The sequence below is a fragment of the Mus caroli genome, chromosome 18, assembly GCF_900094665.2.
Source record: "Mus caroli chromosome 18, CAROLI_EIJ_v1.1, whole genome shotgun sequence".
In the NCBI taxonomy this organism is placed as follows: Eukaryota; Metazoa; Chordata; class Mammalia; order Rodentia; family Muridae; genus Mus; species Mus caroli.
The window spans coordinates 70188954-70209301 of NC_034587.1; the positions used below are offsets into that span (position 1 = coordinate 70188954).

A 20348-nucleotide genomic window follows, 5' to 3' on the forward strand; every position below is an offset into this window, starting at 1 on the left:
GTGTGGCTTACAGAGCTGCTGTGGAGGAGAAACATCACATACAGAGGCAAAATGAAGCTGTGATCGACAAGTGTCAAAAAGACGGGTTGACGGGCTGAGCAAAGTACACTTCCTAGCAGGAAGGAGCAGGCCAGGCAGACTTCCATGAGGCCTGAAAGCAAAGCTAAGACATAAGGTTAATCACTAGGTTGATGTGGGGAGTGTGGCAAATGCCACTTCAGGAGAAGGAAGCAGGCCACTGGAAGGCTCTGTGACATCAGAAGATCTTGAGGCTGGGGCTGCAAACCTAAGGAGCACTGGGGACTAAGATCAGGTTGGAGAGGTGAGTAAAGCCAGACCACTACCAAGTTTCAAGCCAGGGAGAGATGGCAAAAATTTACATCTTGGGAAAAAGCTCACTCTGGCGGCAGTACAGATGGTGAACAGGAATATTACAAAGACTTGAACTGTCAGCTCCCTGGAGTGTCTATGTGGAGATGACCAGTTATCTGGAGGAGTTATTCTGTATGGCTGTGTTATGACGTAACTGCTATATTAAATGAGTATATACACGCTCTTCGTCAGAACATCCATTGTACTGGTGATTCATAAAGCCACCATAGAGCAACCTGTCTTGTCTCCCCAAACTTCTTGCCCCTTCTCCCAAGGCTTCTTGTCCACTTAAAAAGAATTATTAATATGCATTAACTGCACAGAACGAGTTTCATCGTTACATTTTCATACATTCTTATCTGAACCTACTCTTAACCGCTCATGTTCCCTCTCTTCCCCCCTTGCTTTTCTGTTGGGGGGGGGGTGTCAAGTAGACACACTGGGGATCAAGCCCATGACCTCGCTCAGGCTAACCAGTGTCCCATCCCTGAGCTACATTCCCAGCCACTTCTCTTGCTTTTTGAAACATAATGTGCTTAAATAGTTGTTTTTCATCTCTGCACACTGAAGAACGGGAACATTGCCCACTATTCCCCCCAGCCCCCCCTTAGACTTATTTCTCTCTGTCATAGAAGAATCCAAAGGCGAGGCCAGTGCTTCCTTTTTAGTATCGCCTAGAAAACCAAACCAAAGCCCCATGTACATGGGCTCTGGGATCCTTGGCAGGTACAGAGTCCTGGGCTCCATCCTCAGTACCACATAAGACGGTTACCTCAGCACTCCGGAGGTGGAGGCAAAAGCATCACAAATTCAAGGTCATCCATCCTTGGCTACATAGCAAGTTCAAGGTTAGCCTGGGCTACATGAGATTCTAATCTTAAAGGAAAAAAGAAGAAAGAGAAAGAAGGGGGTCAATACTCCTATTAATTCACTAGCCCTCAAATCTGTCAGTAAAGACAGATCTCGTTCATTTCACTCTAAACATATACCTTTGTGAGATGAAGTGCCATCATGGCCACTTGGGATGCGCACATTTGGGAAGGATTCTTATTTCATTAAAAAGAGAAAAAGTAGCCAGGCGAGGTGGCGCACGCCTTTAATCCCAGCACTCGGGAGGCAGAGGCAGGTGGATTTCTGAGTTTGAGGCCAGCCTGGTCTACAAAGTGAGTTCCAGGACAGCCAGGGCTATACAGAGAGACCCTGTCTCGAAAAACAAAAACAAAAACAAAAAAAAAAAGAAAAAGTAGCAAAATTTCAAGCTGACATCAGAATGTTCAGAGAAACAAAAGAGTTGGATTCTCTGTATTAACTTAAAGACATAAGAAGGATATTAGCGCTAGGAGGCAATAATCATCCTTCCTTTCTATACCGCAGACCAAAACTAAGCCAGTGCTTCCCACCAGGCTACACTCTCAGCCTAAAAACTATAAACTTTTCTTGGGAAAGAATTATTCAAAACACTATGGCAGATTACAAATGCATGTTTATAAGCCCAGCTCCTGAGCAGGAGTGCTTGAAGCTTGGGGCCACTTTGGGCTGCACGGCGAGACCTTGTTAAAAACAGGGAGAGGTGAAAGAGAGGGTAGGACTTAGGTTTTTAAGTTGATGAAGTCATGTCTTCAATAGAGTACTATAGCAGGCCACTCCTATGGGCAGTGAAGAATCTGAATGGAGATGAGATATGTTACAAGTCACATTTACTTTTTTCTGTCTTTTTCAAAAGATAAAGTCCTACTATGTAGCCTGGGCTCCTATTTTCCTGCCTTAGCCTCGCAAATGGCAAGGTAACAGGCTTGTGCCACCATGCCTAAGATGTTCTGTAATACAGAGAGAACGAGAAAGAACTAACTCCTTGGAGATAGAGACCTGAACATAAGAAGTTTGACTTCTTGTCAGTTTCCTTCTACTCACGCAAACCAACCTCAGCACTCTAAGATAAAGACATTATTAAATGATACAACTCTAAATTACATTAAGTCTCACACTTTGAGAGACTTGCTAATGAGAGCGTGGGTCTGGACTTGTCGGTAGGCACTGTAGTCAGTGTTTCTCAACACCCATCTCTTTGCCCCTTTATGGTTTGTCAACCTTCCAACATTATTTTTATTGTGCCAAAATAATGCCTCAGAATTTCTTACAGAGGATTTTCTGATAATAAACTCCTAGCTTTTATTTGTCCAATAAAATATCTTTATTTTGCTTTAGGAAAATAGTGGAGGGAGGTCAGCCTTCATGTAAAAATATCCATGCATAAAGTATATAATACACAAACATATATATATAAGAATCTATAAAATATATATACCCTCAATTTAAATACATAGAAAAAAAAGACAATTTTTTTCTCCTAGGCTAGTTCAATACTCATGTCTTTGAGAATCACCCAGGCTGCTTGGCAGTGCAGCGTCAGGGCCACTCTGACCTCCTAACTTGGTCTCTGGAAGCAGAGGCAGCAGCTCTCTATCCAGCTCCGGGACCACCAGGCCTGAGGCAGACGCTCCCTGGGGAGAGGGTGACTGTCTCTCTCCACATCTGTAAGATTCACTTGATGGCTCATGTCTCCAAATACTACCTGATGCGGCATCCAATTCCAGCACGCCCATCCTCTGCCTCCTATTGGAGGATTTGGCTCATCTACTAATCCATTACAGCATTAACTTTGGCAGCGCATATTCACATTGGGAATAAAAGGTGGAATTTGTGTCTCTGAACAGGCCTAGAACTTTGAGGTAATTATTACGCAGGACTAACGCAAACTGTGCAGCATATATGGCATTCCTGACCCCCACTGACTAATCTACTGTGCTGTTACCATCTCCCCTCTGTCACTGCAACAGGAAAACCAATCCTACGGTATCTAATTCATTCTCAGTAGACTACCCAGGACCATGTGCTAAAAGAAACCAGAATGTTGAACAAAGTGCTAAGATAAAACTTAGTCCAAACCTGTACTGTCCATTCTGGCGAAAGCACCACCACGTTATCAATACTGCATGTGTATTGCCTGAACGTTTATCTCTGTGTCAGGAACACAAACTCTATGCAAACTCTGCTCCCGGTTTCTAGCCAAGAGGACCCAGTCTTATATACTTTGCCAACAATGGCAACTGAGCTCGGCAAAGCTAAGTCTAACACTGCCCAGAGTGTGGAATTCTCTCTGTAGCAGCAGCCACAGAGTAAGGCCCCTGCACATGCATTGTTTTGTCACAACTGCACTTTAAGAAGGGTTGTTCATCACCTAAAATTTAAATTTTAAATCATTTAAATTTTTCATCTTTTAAAAATGACTCATCATTCAAAATCTTGTTCCCTCTCACTACTGAGTCAGCTCGGCAATCCAGCTCCATCTTTAGGATTGTTAGGGCCAAAGTAATTTTAAGAAAAAAAAATCACTCACAACCCACAACACAAAATCTGTGGTGCAGGTCTGGTAATCCATCCATCCCACGTCCTCATTAATGCACTCAGGAGCGCGGGTTTCATTTCTTGATCGGAATGCCGATCACCATAAAATCTTCTGCTAGAGTCACTTCTTGGAGCTCTAACACGGCCTCAGCTTGCTTTCTCAGTTCCGCGATGCCGTCTGCCTCCCCTTCTCTAGCCAAGGCGGTTGGTTTGTACCTCTGACTGAAGTGGGTCAGAACTAGCCTCTTGGCACGGCACAGCTTTGCAAACGCCGCTGCCATCTGCGGCGTGCTGTGGCCGTGCTCTCTCGCTTTGTCCATCTGGGAATCATCCAGAGTGGCCTCGTGGATCAGCAGGTCGGCCTCAAAGCACAGCTTCACGCCCCCGTCACCCACAACCCCGGAACAGTCACCCAGGATGCAAACTTTTCTTCCAACCATAGGCTTTTTTAAGACGTCTTGGGGAGAAATTGTAACTCCATTATCCAAAACAACAGAAATCCCGTTTTTCAGCTTCCCATAGGCAGGACCTGGTGGCACACCTGATGATACAATGGATATGGAATTATGATTAGCAAAGAGACAACTTTTAACAGCTTACAGCAAACAGCAGATAGCAAAGGCATTCAGGATCCTGGACAGAGATGGCTCAGCAGTTAGGAGCAGTTGCTGTGCTTCCAGAGGACCTGGATTCAGTTCCCAGCACCTCCATGGCAGCTCACAACTGTCTGAGGGTGACAGGCACATACATGGTGCACAGACACAATGCAGACAAAACACCCATACATATACAATTTTTTTAAAAAAAATTTAAAGGCATCCAATCATTTTCAAAACTGAAAGAAATACTTTACCACTTATAGACAACTGTGACATGAGATATTTAAATATTTTAAAAGTTCAGTCTGGACTGTTGTTAATAACAATGGCTCTATGCTTGAAACCTTTTCCGAGCACATACGTAAGCTCACTGTTAAGCTCTGAAGTGACATTTAGATCTTACTACTACCAGCTTGGATTACCTGTGTTGCATGGGAATAACAGGTTTTGAGGATCTTTATTTATTATAACACCAAAGAACAGATGTAAACAATTATGTAATCAATATCTCTAGTCCGAACAAATGTCTATGAACTGACTGGCTAAGGAAGAAACTTGGTAAGAGAGATTAATGGGGTCGTAGGTTTGGGTAGGGAGATGGCAGCTGGTTAAGACACTTGCAGCCAAGCCTGACAACCTCATTTGATCCCTGAGACCCACATGGTAGAAGGAGAGAACTGACTCCCAAAAGCTGTCCTCTGACCTCCACCTGTACACTATGGCAAACACACGCGCACACACATGCACACGCGTGCACACACACCAAACAAAACAAACAAAAATACAGCCAAGGGATGTTTAAGGCAATTCTGCATGCTTAATCATAACGGTGGATGGTACCAATTTCAAATTCTCAAGCTTCAGTGTACTATTAGTATAGATTAACACTGTGGATAATCCTTACAAGATTCTCAAGCTTCAGTGTAGTATTAGTATAGATCAACACTGTAGATAATTCTTACAAGCAAATATGTGGCCAACATTTCCAACAGACATCTTGTTTAAAGTTTCCAAATATAACAGTATTTCCACAGTATTAAGATCACCAAACTTTTCCTCATTATCTAGAACAGTATACTGTCTTAGTTAGGAAACATACTGCATACCTAAAAATTAGACAGAATCACCACCATTCCTCCAACAGGGATACCATGGCATGCCAAGCCAAGTATAGTGCTGAAACCGGAAGTGGGACCATAAGGAGAAGAAACTACAAAGTCTTCAGGGGCCAGTGCCCATGTTATGCGTTTCCTTCCACCTATGATGAACTGTGGTATGCAAAACTGGGTAAGGTGCATTGTTGCAGGATTTTCCCTGTCTAATTACATTAGGGCAGCAATAGCCTATGATTGGACAGGGAAAAGGGAGGCAGAGCTAAGAGTTGCAGAGACAGAGTGTCTCAGAGGGAGAAAAAGAAAGGAAGATGGAGGCAGATGTGAACCAGTGGGACTTTAGCCAGCCACAGGTAGTTATGACATCATAAGGTTAGAATAATTGAGATAAAGCTTTTATCATTATCAATTGGTTCTGAAATTATCACATTGGCTTCTTGTAAATTGAGAATTTATTGATATATATATCTGATTGGTTAATTATAAGCTTCTAGAGTCTTGTTTCTACCGGGTAGATGGATGTTGTGGTGGCTGACCTTAGGGTGGATGGTCGTTTCATGGCAGCGAGAGGAACTTGGGAGCTCGGCCCCCTCAAGAGAGTTGTTGGGTAGAGACAGAGCTGGCAGGACAGCAGCAGGCCAAGAGTTGCTGGTACATGTGCCGATTCTTTTTTAATATTTCCCGCAACAGTGCAGTGTTGTGAATACCAAACTAACTTCATCAAGGTTGAATGAGCAGGCAGGATAAGTAGAAGAGGAACTCTTGAGGTAGTTGGCTGCTAGTGTAAGGTAAAGACCTATGGCAAAAATCCTTACACCAAAGATGTCACTGAAGGACCAAGGAGATGGCTCGGTGGGTAAAGTGCTTGCTGAAGAAGCAAGAGGACCTGTGTGCAGAGCCTCAGCACCCATGTGAGAAGCTGGGGTGATGCTTGCATCTGTAACCTCAGCACTGGGGGGACAGAAATAGGTGGATCCTAAGGGCTTGCTGAGTAGTAAGCCTAGGTAAAGCAATGAGCTCCAAGCTCAGTGAGAGACCCTGTATCAAAAAGGAAGGAAGACACCTCTGGCCTCTGCATGCACATGTATGGGCGAGGGGACACACAGACACACACCTACACCTCACACAAAGATGTCATTGAAAACATACCTCAGGACTGTGCAACTTCGAATTCCAACCAATCTTGAGGCAGAGGCTGGAGGACCATGAGTCTAGATTTGAGTTATACCGTGACTTGCAGGCCAGCCTGGGCTACAGAGTGAAACCCTGGAGCAGACGAAAATAAAAACAGAAACAGATTTTAAAAAGTAACTTCAAGACTGGGACAAGAAGACAGGCAGTGGCTTAGAGGCGGAGGCCATGGGAGGCCGCAGGCTTGACCACAAGTTTGAACCCCAGCATGGCCCAAGGACAGCGAAAAGGAAGTCCAAGGACATAAAAATAAATCATGGACTTATCGTCCTAATTCAAACCACTGTGCCAACTAAGACAGAGCTGGGCCTGGTCACACTGCCTGTATCCCAGCTCCTGGTCGCACCGCCTGTATCCCAGCTCCAGCTCCTGGATGCACTGCCTGTATCCCAGCTCCTGGTCGCACCGCCTGCATCCCAGCTCCTGGTCACACTGCCTGTATCCCAGCTCCTGGTCGCACCGCCTGCATCCCAGCTCTTAGAATGACCACATCCAAAGCCACCTCGGACAACTCAGATCAGGTAAAAAAAAAAATAGTAAAGGAGGTGGCGAGAGCTCAGTGGTAGACAGCGCTTGCTTAGTGCGCATCCTAGATTAAGTTCTAAGTGCAGAGAATAAGGAACGGAAAAGGAATGTGAATTCAGGGAGCTAACAAGAAAAGATTCAAATAGAGTAAATATTTGAGTTTTGTTCTGAACACTATCTTTGGGCCAAGGAAGTGAGTGCTTCCTCTGAGCACAGGAGACAGGCTCCCCCGGACAGCCTCAGTGGCTTCCTGTTGGAAGCTCAGGTAAAGGGAAGGAGGGGTGTGCTTACCGAGATCTCTCAGCTTCTGTGCGTTGAGTTTACCAGCACGCTTCTTTTCCACAACTGAAAAGCCAAAGGATGGAATTCTATGAAAGAGGCGAAATGCTTTTACCACAAACTGCTCGTCATCAACCAGACAGTATGAGTTTTCTTCTGCATCTAGCAAGATAGTTCGTCCTTGTCCTTTGGGAGAGCTGTCTGCTTCATCCATGTGTGCAAATTCTCTCAGTTCTTCTACAGGACACTGGTCAGCTGTAGGAACTAGCTCGTGAACCACGTAAGGAAAAACCAACTCCGTGTGAGAGAGCTCCATGGTTCTCCAGATAAAGTCCCGAAGCCCGACGGGGCCGTAGATCTCAATAGGCTGCCTGGCGACCACAGAGCCACTCTGCAGGCTGATGGTACAGAGGAGGCCTGGAAGGCCAAAGAAGTGGTCGCCATGGAGATGTGTGATGAAGATCTTGGTAATTCTCCCTTTTGATTGAGACGGGGAATATATTAGATAGAAAAGCCAAGGCAACTCTTTTACTTAGCATTCCCACCCCTCAGCTCCGCGCCGATCCACCCAGCGCAGACTAGACCCTTGCTCTGCTATTGAGACTGCCGCTGAGGAGCATCCTCAGTCCCACAGACAAGCAGTTTCACACAAGCCTAACAGCTTCCACAGTCTGTGTTACTACAACTTACTTACTCCTTTCATTCTGTTGCATGACGTCAGAAGAGAGAGAAACAGGCTTTATCATTTGGCTGATTGATTGGTTCTGTGGATGTGTGTGTGTGAGAAGGTGCACATGGAGTCCTGTGTACTCTATGCACATGAGTATGTGGGACACACATACATGCAGAGAGCAGAGGAGGGGATTGGATGTCTTACTCTATTGCTCTCTAATTGAGTACCTTGAGCCAGGGTCGCTCCTAACACAGAAGCTCACCATCTTGTCTGGGCTGTCTGAGCACTGCCTCTCTGATTACCCACTAGTGCTAGGACTGCAGGCCCCATGCACCATGCCCAGTTTTTACATGGACACTGTGGGTTTGAACTCAGGACCCCGTGCTTACACAGCATGCACTCTTGCCCTACTCGGTTGCTCTCTGAGACGAGATCTCACACTATAGCCCACACTAGCTGGAAGTCACTGTGTCATCCAGACAACCTTAGATTTGTGGCAATCCTCCTTAGTTTTCCAGATGACAGGATAGTAGGTTTGAACTACCAACCCAAGCTTTAGTGGCTGGTTTAAACAGGATCGTATCTTTTTTCCCTTGAATATCTTCACATTACAGTGATTTATAGCGTTCCAATTGTTCTCCTATATATTCTTACTTATCTCACCTAACTGCTGGGCCTTGAGCATCTTTCAGACACACTGTCCCCCACTGTTCCCTCTGAGGCTGGAAACATGGACCTAGAGCAAATGAAATGCTCTGCCGGCTCTAATTGACTGGTCTAAACCTAAAGCTGCCTTTCAAGGTTTCCTTCCTGAGCAGGGATTCACCAACCAAACCGAGATGTGTGTCCCAGCGAGGATGCGGGGGAGGGGCAAACAGGACAAGGACTGAGGAACGAAGAAGAGGCAGAGGGGAACAAGGAAGAGCAGAGGAAGGGTGAGCACAACAGATATGGGCTGGCACACAGAGTAAAGGCAGGTCCCGACCATATTATACGAGGGCCCAGCTCTTGTTTCCAGCCTGAACCTACACAATAGCCTTTTCACTGCACAGTGGCTTAAGTTATAACTCGATTTAGCTAATGGTAAACCGATTTTACTGCTGGTAAATGGCAGGACGCCGCATGAGCATTTTCTGAGATGCACCACTGGCATTTTGAAAGTAACAATCATAACCAGCACATTTCCAGTAGAACAGGCTCAAGGGCCACCTATCCAACTATACGATACCATAAAAGTACAGGAGCAGTTTACTGATACCATAAAAGAACAGGAACAGTTTATCACACTGTGATTTGTTCTGACAGCAAATACTCTCAAAGCAGTCTTCCCAGAATGACTACACCCAGGCTGCACTGGCCAAGAACAATGGCTGGCTCAGAGGCCAACTTGGGTTCCCCAAGGACCCAAAGAGGTGATCTCTAACTTCACACGACTTCTCTCGCTACAGATGTCTCTCCCATGCTGCTTTTGCTTTCCGCTTCCTCAGGTCTAGTGTGGTAATCTCTGTGTGGTGCTGAGGATTGGATCCAGGGTGCCACGCCCACTCGGCAAGCCCCCAGCCACTGAGCTACCCCAGGCCTCTTCTTAGCCACCTTTTTTTTTTTTTTAATTTCAAATGAAAGGATGTTTCTTAAAATTTCCCATTTCCCCTTTCCAGGCAGCCTCTCAGTATAACCTAAGGCCTCTAGAGATAAAAGGACTACAGCAGCCACTGAGTCCGGACCCACGTTGGCCTCAAAACTGCCAACTTTTCGGACCTTCTCACTCTCTGCTGCAAAACAAAGCCAAAGCTGAACACAGACAGCCCAGGAACCCAAAGCAAGCAGACAAATAAAGAAAGACAAACTGCTTCTACTGTTAGCAGTTTCAGGAGGCCAGACATCTCATTTTCGGGAAATGTGATTTCTGAGATACAAGGAATGGCAACCACAGTTATGAAAGGTATGAGGAAGTGACCAGATGAAGAGTCAAGATCACACCCGCTCCCTTCCCCAGGAAGAAGGAAGTGGTGGAGAAACACTGCCCACAGCGGAGCAGAACACTATGCATCCTTGGTTGGACATGACGATGAAATGAGACCTACTGCCCTATAGTATATAATGATGTTGATGATGTGTGTGTGATGTATGTGTGTGCGTGTGTGAGCGTGTGTGTGTGTGTGTGTGTGTGTGTGTGTACAAGCTAGAGCGAGAAGGAGAGAGGGAAGGAAGGAAAACATATTGCTGAGGCTGCTATGGTGACACAGACCTGGTGGCACAGGCCACCTACTCCAACTACTGAGAAAGCTGAGTCAGGAAGACCACAAATTCAAGACCTGCCTAGACTACTGGGTAAATTCAAGGACAGCCAATGGTAACTTAGCAAAACTTCATCTCAAAATAAAAATTGTGAAAATACAAAATACTAAGATATGTACTTTGCCAATTGCACCACTACAATTGCCAGTCCTGCCAGACACATACATATGTAAATCAGTTACAATTGTTTTCTTCTTTCAGTGCTGGGGGTTTGCACACAGTAAATCCATGCTGTATGACGGAGTTCCATTTAACATTTTTAGCATTGTAAGACCATGCTCTGTAATGCTTGTAGGAATCACTTTATAATCATTTCTTTTGCTTTGCTGATTTTGTTTTCTGAGCTGGGAACTGGAACCACGGTGTCACACATTCTAAGCATGTATTCTACAATCAGTGCCCCCTTTCCATGCTATATTTTAAAAATCCCTCCTCATCTCCTCTATCATTACAGGATTGATGGCTAGTCCCCAGTCCCTACAAGTATGTTTCTTTAAATATCAAGTGCCACACCCTCTGATAAGCTGTAGCAGCTCTGATTTACCAAGACCTCAAGAGTGGGAAATCCTAAATGCCCACCTGTTCACAATGAATAGTGCTCACTAGGTGTCCACCAGGCACATAAGTGTCACTAAACTTAGCTGACTGTACATCAATGTGCAAACACAGAGACATACTATATATATATAACATAGTTCCGGATACCAATGCCACTGAGTTAATAAAACAATGTAAAATAAAGCGATGCCTGCGGTGACGGAGAAGATGCTTGACCCAGGAGGTACTGAGAAGATGGCCTTTTAGATGGGATTCAAATGATGAAAACATAATAATTGGTAAGCTAATAAAATTATTTTTAAAGGTTTAAATGATGACATGGAAGTAGCCATGTAGGATACAGATAGATAAACAGACAGACAGACAGATATAATATATATTATATATTTCTTTTAGCAATCTTTTTGATACAAGGTCTCCCTGTGTAGCTCCCTGGCCTCTAATTCACCACCCTTTCTGCTTCCTGGGTGCTAGGATTCCCAGCAAGCGCCACACATCTAGTTTCTAACATCTCTTTTAGGCACAGTTTGTAACCCTGTTCTTTGAGACAAGGAACGCGTATTTAAGCTGGCTGATCTGCTAAGGTCAAGCCTGAGATACAACTGGGCCTAGTGCCCAGGTCTTCCTGAGTCCAGCCAGAGACTTCACCACTGGCCTCACCCTCCAGGTGCTGCTCTTGGATCACTACTCCGTTCCCTCAGGCTGGACTTCAACTCTCCCCAGGCCAGGAATTACTGTTCCTCTCTCAGCAACTCATAGATAAACTTGTCTGAGCCGGCTACCAGAAGAACAAGGGGAAGCTGCCTCCTCCTCCCCCTCCCCTCCCCCTTTTCCTTCTCCTCCCTTGATCACCTACTGCCCTTTGCATTCTCCCATGACATTATTTCCTGGTGGAGACAAGTGCAGCCACCACTCCCGTGTTGGGGTGGGGGTGGAGGGACATCTGCTGCACCTGCTGTATCTCTCCTCATCCTGCATGCCCCGGCCTCCATAAATCCTCGCTCTTGACACAGGATGAGTGAAAAGCAAGTCAAGGTAGACATGGCCTTCAGCAAGCACTGCTGGGTGCCTGACACTCTTTCAAGCCTTGCCAGACAGAGCTCAAGTTATGACGTGGATACAGCTTTAGGCCTGTTACTGAACAACAGGGTTCCTGACAGCCAAGAGCATGGGACACAACAGAGGACAGTCCCAAGTAAGGTGGATGCACACTAACCTGCTTTAAGCTGGCTTTTCATAAGCTGGGTCTGTGTTCCCTCCCCACAGTCAAAGAGCCAGCACTCGCCCTCGCACCGAAGAACCACTGCAGAGGCGCCACGGGTCGGTGATGGATATGCTGCTCCTGTCCCAAGAAAGGTCACATCCATAGACATCTTCCACCCTGCAACAGAAACAGCGAAGTCTGCTCCTCTGAGATTGGTTGAGTTTTTGGTGCTGGGGATAGAACCCAGATCTTGGTACTCTTGGTACTTGCTGAACATTTGCTCTGCATGGAGCTGTACCTTCATACGTGCTTATGCTCTGGGTATAATGATTTGTTTGCGCATGTGAGCACACACACACACACACAGAGTTTGGGGATCAGTAGGTAAAGCCACTTGTGACTAAGCCTAACAACTTGAGTTTGTGGAACTGGTGAAGGGAATCAGTAGCTCAGTGGTAGAACTCTCGCTTGGCATGTACAAGGCCCTGGGCTTAATCCCCGAATTACAGGTAAAACGCTGTAGTTGAAGTCCAACCCTATGACAGCCTCTAAAAGGCAAACTACAGAGAAAGTAGACAGAGAGAAGAATTAATCGGGGAGTCATTTTTTTTCTTCTTTTGGTTTTTGAAGACAGGGTTTCTCTGTGTAGTATATCCAGTATTTCATGAATATACTGGAACTGTCTCTGTAGACCAGGCTGGCCTCAAACTCAAGAGATTCATCTGCCTCTGACTCTCAGGTACTGGGACTAAAGGTGCTCACCACCATGGCCCCCCAGGGAAGCACATTTTTAAGGAAGAAAAAGAGTAGGTGGTCACAATATAGAAATGTTATTATATGGAGATGTAACCTGGGGTAAAGCACTTACACAGCAATGAACAAGGCTCTGACTTTGACTCCAGAACCCCACATATAGACAAAGAAATATTATATAATGATATACACAATCACAACACAAGAACTCAAATTAATAGGTTTCTTTACCAATGAAACAAGCCAACTGACGTAATCAGAAGAAGAAAGGCAGGTTTATTGAGAGACAGCTCTCTCAAGAGTTCACTAATCTCACAGGTGGAGGTCAGGGAAGTCCACGCCCAGGCTAAAGCAAGGGGGATTTATAAAGTACAGGTGAGGAGTTATGACATGGCAGCTAAGACCTGGGATTATGTCCATACATGGTCAAGAATTGGGCACTCTTAAGTGGGTTTTGGGACTCTCAGAGACAAGGGGTAATGACATGTTAGCCTGGAGGAGTTTTTTCTGTGTGGACAGGGTTGGGGGGAGGGGGTAGATGGAGTTCCCCAGCTTATGCAGGGAAGGAGCAGAGGTTCCAGTCTAACCCAAATAGCATTTGTTTATAATTGTCAGTACTGGCTCATCAACATACCAGACTAATGTTATGTAGTACAAGAAAAAATGAGAAAGGGCATAGTGAGAAGCTCTATGGGATGTCTCCATATTTTGTACTAATTCGCTTTTTAAGTCCTAATAAACAGTCAGCCCCACCTGGGTTTAGTTTTGGCTAAGGGTCTAAACAAGACAAGTGGTGGCCACAGTGATCCCTTCTGAAGGGCCACGGTGCTGAATAACAGTGTTGATATTTCACAGCAATACAAATGATGTACTTCACTCAAAGACAGAGTTCACTGTTGGTCAGTTTGCCTTTGCCCTTCTCTTCCCAAGTCCTGAGGTGGAACATGGGGCCTCAGGCACAGACCAGAAGAGCTCTGCTGTAAGTATACCTCCAGCTGTGACTCCATCTTACCTCAGTGATCTGCAACCTAATGCATGTGCAGACCTCTGCCAACTCCTAGCACTGTTCTCATGAGATCTATGCACTGTGCTGCCTCTGATCTTTGTGATGGGAGATGTGCTTCACATACAACAATGAAGGCTAGCTGAAACCTATGACTAACTAGTTCCACATGAGTTAGAAATTTAAATTAAAAAAAACCCTATAAATTTAAAAATTAGTCTTAAAAGGTAGTGCTGGGAATATAGTTCAAAGGGTGAGCCTTTGCCTAACACGCAAGATGATCTGGTTCCATCCCCACCACAAGGGGAGAAAATCAGGAGAATCTTGATAGAACTTTACGGAATGGGAAGACTTTCTTGCAAAGGCAAGAAGCTCTGAAATTTAAAAATAAACTCATCTACTGCATCTGTGTATCAAAACTCAGTGAAATCACAGGGAAAGAAAGGTAAACATGTACAAAACCTCAGGCTGAGGGAAGACGTCAAAAGGAGCAGAAGCAGAAGGTTGTGTAAGAGCCGGATGACCAGGAGGGGGCCCACTGCTGGGCAGTGCCTTCTAAATGGGACAGGGAAGTCTCAATAGGACAGTTGCCTAAACACAGTCTGCAACAAGCAGTCCCACCTCTAGATGAGGAGCTACGATCAGTGGGTCCTTAGGGAGGGCTAACCAGTTTTCTCCAGAGACAAGCCACCTGATAGAGAATCTGCTGTGTCCTGCCTGAATCCAGGAATGGACCTGACTGAGGTGGCGAGAGAACAAAGACAAGACAGACATACACGGCCTTACACAGATAGCTGGGGTCGGTGGACAAACCCAGAAGTTTATCATCTAGAGTTGACCACTGAGGCTTGTCGCACACTGCTTAACAAGGAAACAGGGTTTATGGTGCAGTACTAGACCAAGGAGGCAAGTCTAGCTAATCTCAGCAACTGTGGCCTCTGGAGAGCAGTCTTCATGCCATACAGGGGGTGCTGCTATCGTGGACCTCTTCTGCACAGTCAACAGTCATTCTTGAATGGACTCCAGAGGGAAGCTTTGCCCTCTCTCTGAGCTGCACCCTGGGTGAGGAGGGGCACACTTTGCCATTTTCCTGTGGGTCTGAGGATAGGGTCAATGACATGGTCGTGCCCTGGCAACAGCACACATTCTCTCTGGTCACATTCACTCAGGGCTTCCGCCACTCCCAACTGGTCATCCCTAAAAGTATGCACACATGGATTCAGTAGGCCGTATGTGCGTATACACATATACACGTGTAAATGTGTGTAGCAATAGTACTAAAGAGGCCATGACTGTGGTGGTGGTGGGGGGATGATGTAAATACAGTACTTGTGAGTGAAGTTCTCAATTTAAATTAAAGAAAGTTAAACTTGTTAAGAGATTAAAGCCTCTAAAGACGGCTATGCGTGCTGACAAGCGCTTCAGTGAGAGATGGAGCTGAAGCCCAGGCTGAGGACTTGAGTGCAATCCCTAGAACGCACACAGTGAACAGAGACAGCTCTCACTCACAACTCTGACCGGCACACGTGCCCCTTCCTGCTCATGTGTACACACACACACACAACAGTAAATAAAATATTACCTTTCAGTTTATGGAAACGCATTTAATGAAGAAGACTGACACAAGGAAAAATAAAGAGGATACATACCAAATCACCGAGTACATTCACAATACAATGAAGCATGAGAAGTGCTCAGCCCCTGAGTGAAACGCAAACTGAACAGAGACTCAGTTTCCCACACATCACCTGGCAGATGCTAATCAAGCCATGGTAGCCAAAGCTAGCTGGGATGAGGGGAAAAGGGGAAACAGACGTAATCACAAGGTAACAATGGTGGAGGGGTGAACGGCTATTACTCTGTGGGAGAATAACGTGACAATAAATATCACCAGTAATGGTACTGTGATTACAAATCCAAGCAATCTCATTTTCTGGAACCCAGCTACAGAAACAATGTCTATACAATAATCCTTACTACGGTGTTTTGGATGGGCTAAAATATAGAAGCAATTTAGTTATGTCAACAGGAAAATGACTAGTTTATGTTCTTAATGTTAATTATTCATTCTGTTAAATTATATTATTCTATAGGTAATAAGCACCGTGCTCTGTAACTACAAGGATAACAATGAGAATCCCAGTATAATGGTATTTTTTAGAACAATGCCTCAGGCCCCACACTCACATAAGACAGTGTGGTGTGAGGGGTGTACAACATATTATTACTATGGCCGGCCTCCTGGGTCTTTAGAATGAAGGGAGGAGAAACCAGAGGATGTCTGCTAACTTGAATCTTTGGATTGTTTCCAATTGTAATCAACAATGTCTTATTTATTTAACAGTGATGATGTTTTTAATGTATCAAAAGGACAAATATGCTTTTGTAAACACACATCATTTAGTTTCCTTTCCCTTGGAGGGGGGCTCCCCACTCATGTGGCCTTTCAAACCCCTCCCACACGAGGTACTTATCTGAGCGAGCCTTAAGGTCACTGTTAGCATCCCTTCCAAGAGTTACTCCACATTTCTGCCTCTAACCACACTTACCTTTCGACAATTAAATAGTTTAGTGTACACAGGCTTACTGAATTACCTCCTTATTGCTTTGTCCTTTTCAAGAGGGAGAGATAAACAGTAGGAAGTTAACTTAAAGGCTAGTAAAACCCAGAAGGAAGAACAAAATGTAATTGTTACTGGAAACTAGGGTTCATGTTGTTTGCCACCCCACTGCAAACCTGGCTGACAGACACTGATGGAGGAAGAGTTTCTTTACAGTCCTGGCCAGAACTGGGGAAAGAGATGTTCCCGATGGGCCTTTGCCTTGCCAAGAGCAATGCTATAATTTACAAAAAATAAAAAATAAAAAATAAGATGAATCAAAAGACAGACAATACGCACACAGGAGTTTAAGCTATGAGTCCAGTTCATCAGAGCTGAAATATGTATCAAGTCAGGGCTCCTGGCTGGGCATTTTCTTTCCTAGGAAATACTGCCTAATCTCTCCAGCTGAGTCTTCTGCCCCTACTTTACTAACCACTTTGCCATCCCTAACGGATAACGGACAAGTGGTTGGGGCATATCAGAATTAGCCAGGGAGCTTTAAAACACCAACGATTAGGTCCTGCCCTAGAAATAATAATACACAGGAAATCCTGTGAGCGAGGCATGCGCTGAGTCTGAGAGCACGTTTCCCATGTACTCTAACACTGAGTCACACTGAAGAACTATTTAGTGAAGCATGCTAGGTGGCGCACCCTATGATCCCAGCACACAGAGGATCTGGGAGATCAAAACAAGCCAGCTTTAGCAACGCAGCAACGTTAAAGCCAGATTGGCTACCTGAGATACTCCCAAACCAGCCCATCAAACAGACAGACAGACAGACAAACAAACAAACAAACAAGAACTCCTGGTTAGAAAACTATAACCCAAGGGCCGTAACCTGAAACCATTAGTCAACATTTAAAACAAAGTGTTGTCAGTTTGTTTGGTTTTGTTTTGGGTGGAGCATGGTGGCACCCGCCTTTAATCACAGCTCTCGGAAGACGGAGGCAGGCAGATCTCTGTCAATTCAACACCAACCTGGGTCTACATACTCCAGGCCACCTAAGGCTACATAGGAAGGACCTGTCTGAAAGAAAGAAAGAAAGAAAGAAAGAAAGAAAGAAAGAAAGAAAGAAAGAAAGAAAGAAAGAAAGAAAGAGAAAACCAACCAAACCCAAACTGAGCATTGAGAGGCTAGAGAGCGATCTCAGCTGTATCGGGCCTGACTCAAGAGAATGAGGACTTGTCCTCAGCTCCCCAGTGCTTACATAAAGACCAGGGTCTGGTGGGGTGCCGGTATAACCCTAGACCTGAGGGAAGCAGACAGGCAGATCCCTGGAACTCACTGGCTAACAGGCTAGTCAATCTGTGAGCGAAAAGACCCCGTCTCAAAAACTTGAGAGAGTAGTGTGGAAACCATGAAACACTGACTTCTGGCCTCCATATGCATTGACACCCACATGCACAGACATGCCTACACACAAAATTCAACTGGATGTGGTAGTGAATACTTCACATCCTAGCATGGGGAGGAGGAGGCTAAAGTAGAGGAAGTGAGAGTCTGAGGGCCAACCTGGGCTAGAGAAACCTTGTCTTGAAACAAAACAAAACAAAACAAAATGGAGAAATTTCAAACACATAGAGAATTAGAAATGTCAGTGCGATACATTGTTAGAGTATTCACGAAGCTTCAAATTCTCAACCCATGGGCAACCTTGGTTCATCTCCACTCCACCTTGACCCCCCCCCCCCCCCCACTGCTCCAGAAGCTCTCAGTGGCAGGAGGTGCTTCCAACAGGCCTGACTCCTTTCCTAACCTAAACATCTACTAATGATCAATGTCAAGATCCACTATTTCGTGGTATGGCCATAAGGTGACAAGTCTCCCGCTGTAGTTGTTAGCTGGCATTGCTCTCTGTAACTCCTTGGTCAATTATCTGGTTACCTGTTATAAAGGTCCATAAAGAGGGATGAGATCTTATTTAACTCCCGATGATTCAGTATGAAATGCACAGCTGGCCTCTATGGGGGGGGGGTGGTTAAAAAATAGGGGATCGGGAGAGCAAGAGACAAGAGGTATTACGTCTGTAGTATGTGTAGCTTGTTTGGCTCCTGATTTGGATAAACTGATAAGGGAAGAGAGGACAGGGAGAATGTAAACCAGTAGTTGGATAATCGATAATACGAAATGCTAACGAGACAGATTATGACTTCATGTTTAAAAACAGCCATTGTGTCTTACAGACAAGCATTTAGCATATGGAGTAGTATATTTCATAATCACTTTAAAACAACAGCGGGGAAGAAACAAGTCCGACCATGAATTGGGAGGTTTTTTTTTCTACGTATGCTTGAAAATTTTCCCCCAATAAAAGGCTTAAAAAAAATAGACTAAATAATCAAAACCCTCCCAGTAAGGTCAGCTGGCAAAAAGCAAACTATTTAAGCAATGGTGTATGTTTTGTGACACGCATCGCTCAGGGAATTAGGAATTTAAAGTGAGCAAACCACATTAAAAGCAGCTGCTCGCTTTTTGCAAGACCGTGATCCACGTTCGAGATAGTGCGCAATTTCAGTCTTGACAGTGCTGTCACTTGTCACCTCGGGCCTGACTTGCAGACGACAAATCTCTGCTGACCGTGGGGACAGCCCACAGCACCTGGGTGACTAGTGGAGACCGGCGCTCCTCCGTTTCCAGGCTGGCAGCGGCGGGCCAGGGGTGGGTGCAGGCGGGTGACACCGCCGCCCCTCACTCGGGAGCTGCGTGGGCCCGAGAGTGAGTGAGTGGCCCGGCCTGTGGCCGCCGCGAGCCCGGGGACACCGCGCGGCGCGTCCTCGCTGTCGGGCGCTCCCGGGACCTCTGCGCCCGCCCCGCGGGCCTGCGAGCTCCGAGGCAGCGCGCCCGCCCCCCTCGGGCGTCCTGCCCAACTCACCCTCTCTCTCCCCGAGGCCCGCCGGAGCGGAGGGAGGCGCAGGCCGGCTCCGAGGCCCAGCAGTGTGCGAGCGGCGACGCGCAGCCGGAAGTGCGCCGCCCCGCGGTCCGGCGCGGCCGCTCTAGGCGCGCGGAAGGTGCGCTGGAGGTCCGCGCTCGGTGGCGCCCGCTCGCCCGGGCTGGCTGCGGGGAGGAGAGGGTCGCAGGTTCGCATCCACTCCTTCGCCTCCCTAACGCGCTGGCTGTGATGCGTGCCTGCTAGAGCTCCTGACCCCGAAGTGGAAACCGCCTTTGGTTTGATTTGTTGTGTCCCGTTTTCCAGACATTTTTTAGTCTTTGGTTAGGATGAATCTTAATTTCTTTTTTTTTCTTTTAATTATTTAATTTGATTTATGTATATGAGTACACTGTAGCTGTACAGACGGTTGTGAGCCACCATGTGGATTTGAACTTGGGACCTTCGGAAGAGCTCTTAACCGCTGAGCCATCTCTCCAGCCCTGGGATGAATCTTTTAACTGAAAGCCTGAAAGTATAAGTTTGTGTGTGCCTTGAGAGGAAAGCACTTGACATCCGACTTCATCATCAGCTTAACCGCGAGCCTCCTGAACCTCTTATTTAAGGGGTTTGTTTGTTTGTTTTTGTTTTGAGACAGTGTCCCGCAGTGTCCCCGTGGCTAGGTTTGAACTTGCTCTGTAGACCACTGCTGGCCTCGAACTCGCAGAAAACCCTCAGAGTCAGCCTCTGCCTCCTGAAGGCTGGGATTAAAGGCGTGCTCATGTTTCCCTTTGCTATGTAGGGGTAAACTTTTATCACAGCAACAGAAATGAAGCTAGAACACTAACTGTGGCTTGCATGTTCATCTTGGCTCTCTGTTCTTGTTTTTCTAGCTGGAGACCT

At 45.9% G+C, this 20348-nt stretch overlaps 1 protein-coding gene across 1 annotated transcript; it reads right to left on the bottom strand.

Moving 5' to 3' along the window:
* Positions 1 to 1547: 1547 nt before the first annotated feature.
* On the bottom strand, positions 1548 to 19526 carry Elac1 (elaC ribonuclease Z 1). Its single transcript, XM_021150712.2, has 4 exons — positions 19452 to 19526; positions 12229 to 12393; positions 7496 to 7960; positions 1548 to 4318 (listed from the first exon to the last, which is right to left on the bottom strand). Exons 2-4 carry the CDS (start codon positions 12383 to 12385, stop codon positions 3852 to 3854), a joined length of 1089 nt encoding a protein of 362 aa, XP_021006371.1. The 5' UTR covers positions 12386 to 12393; positions 19452 to 19526; the 3' UTR covers positions 1548 to 3851.
* Between the last annotated feature and the right edge of the window lie 822 nt (positions 19527 to 20348).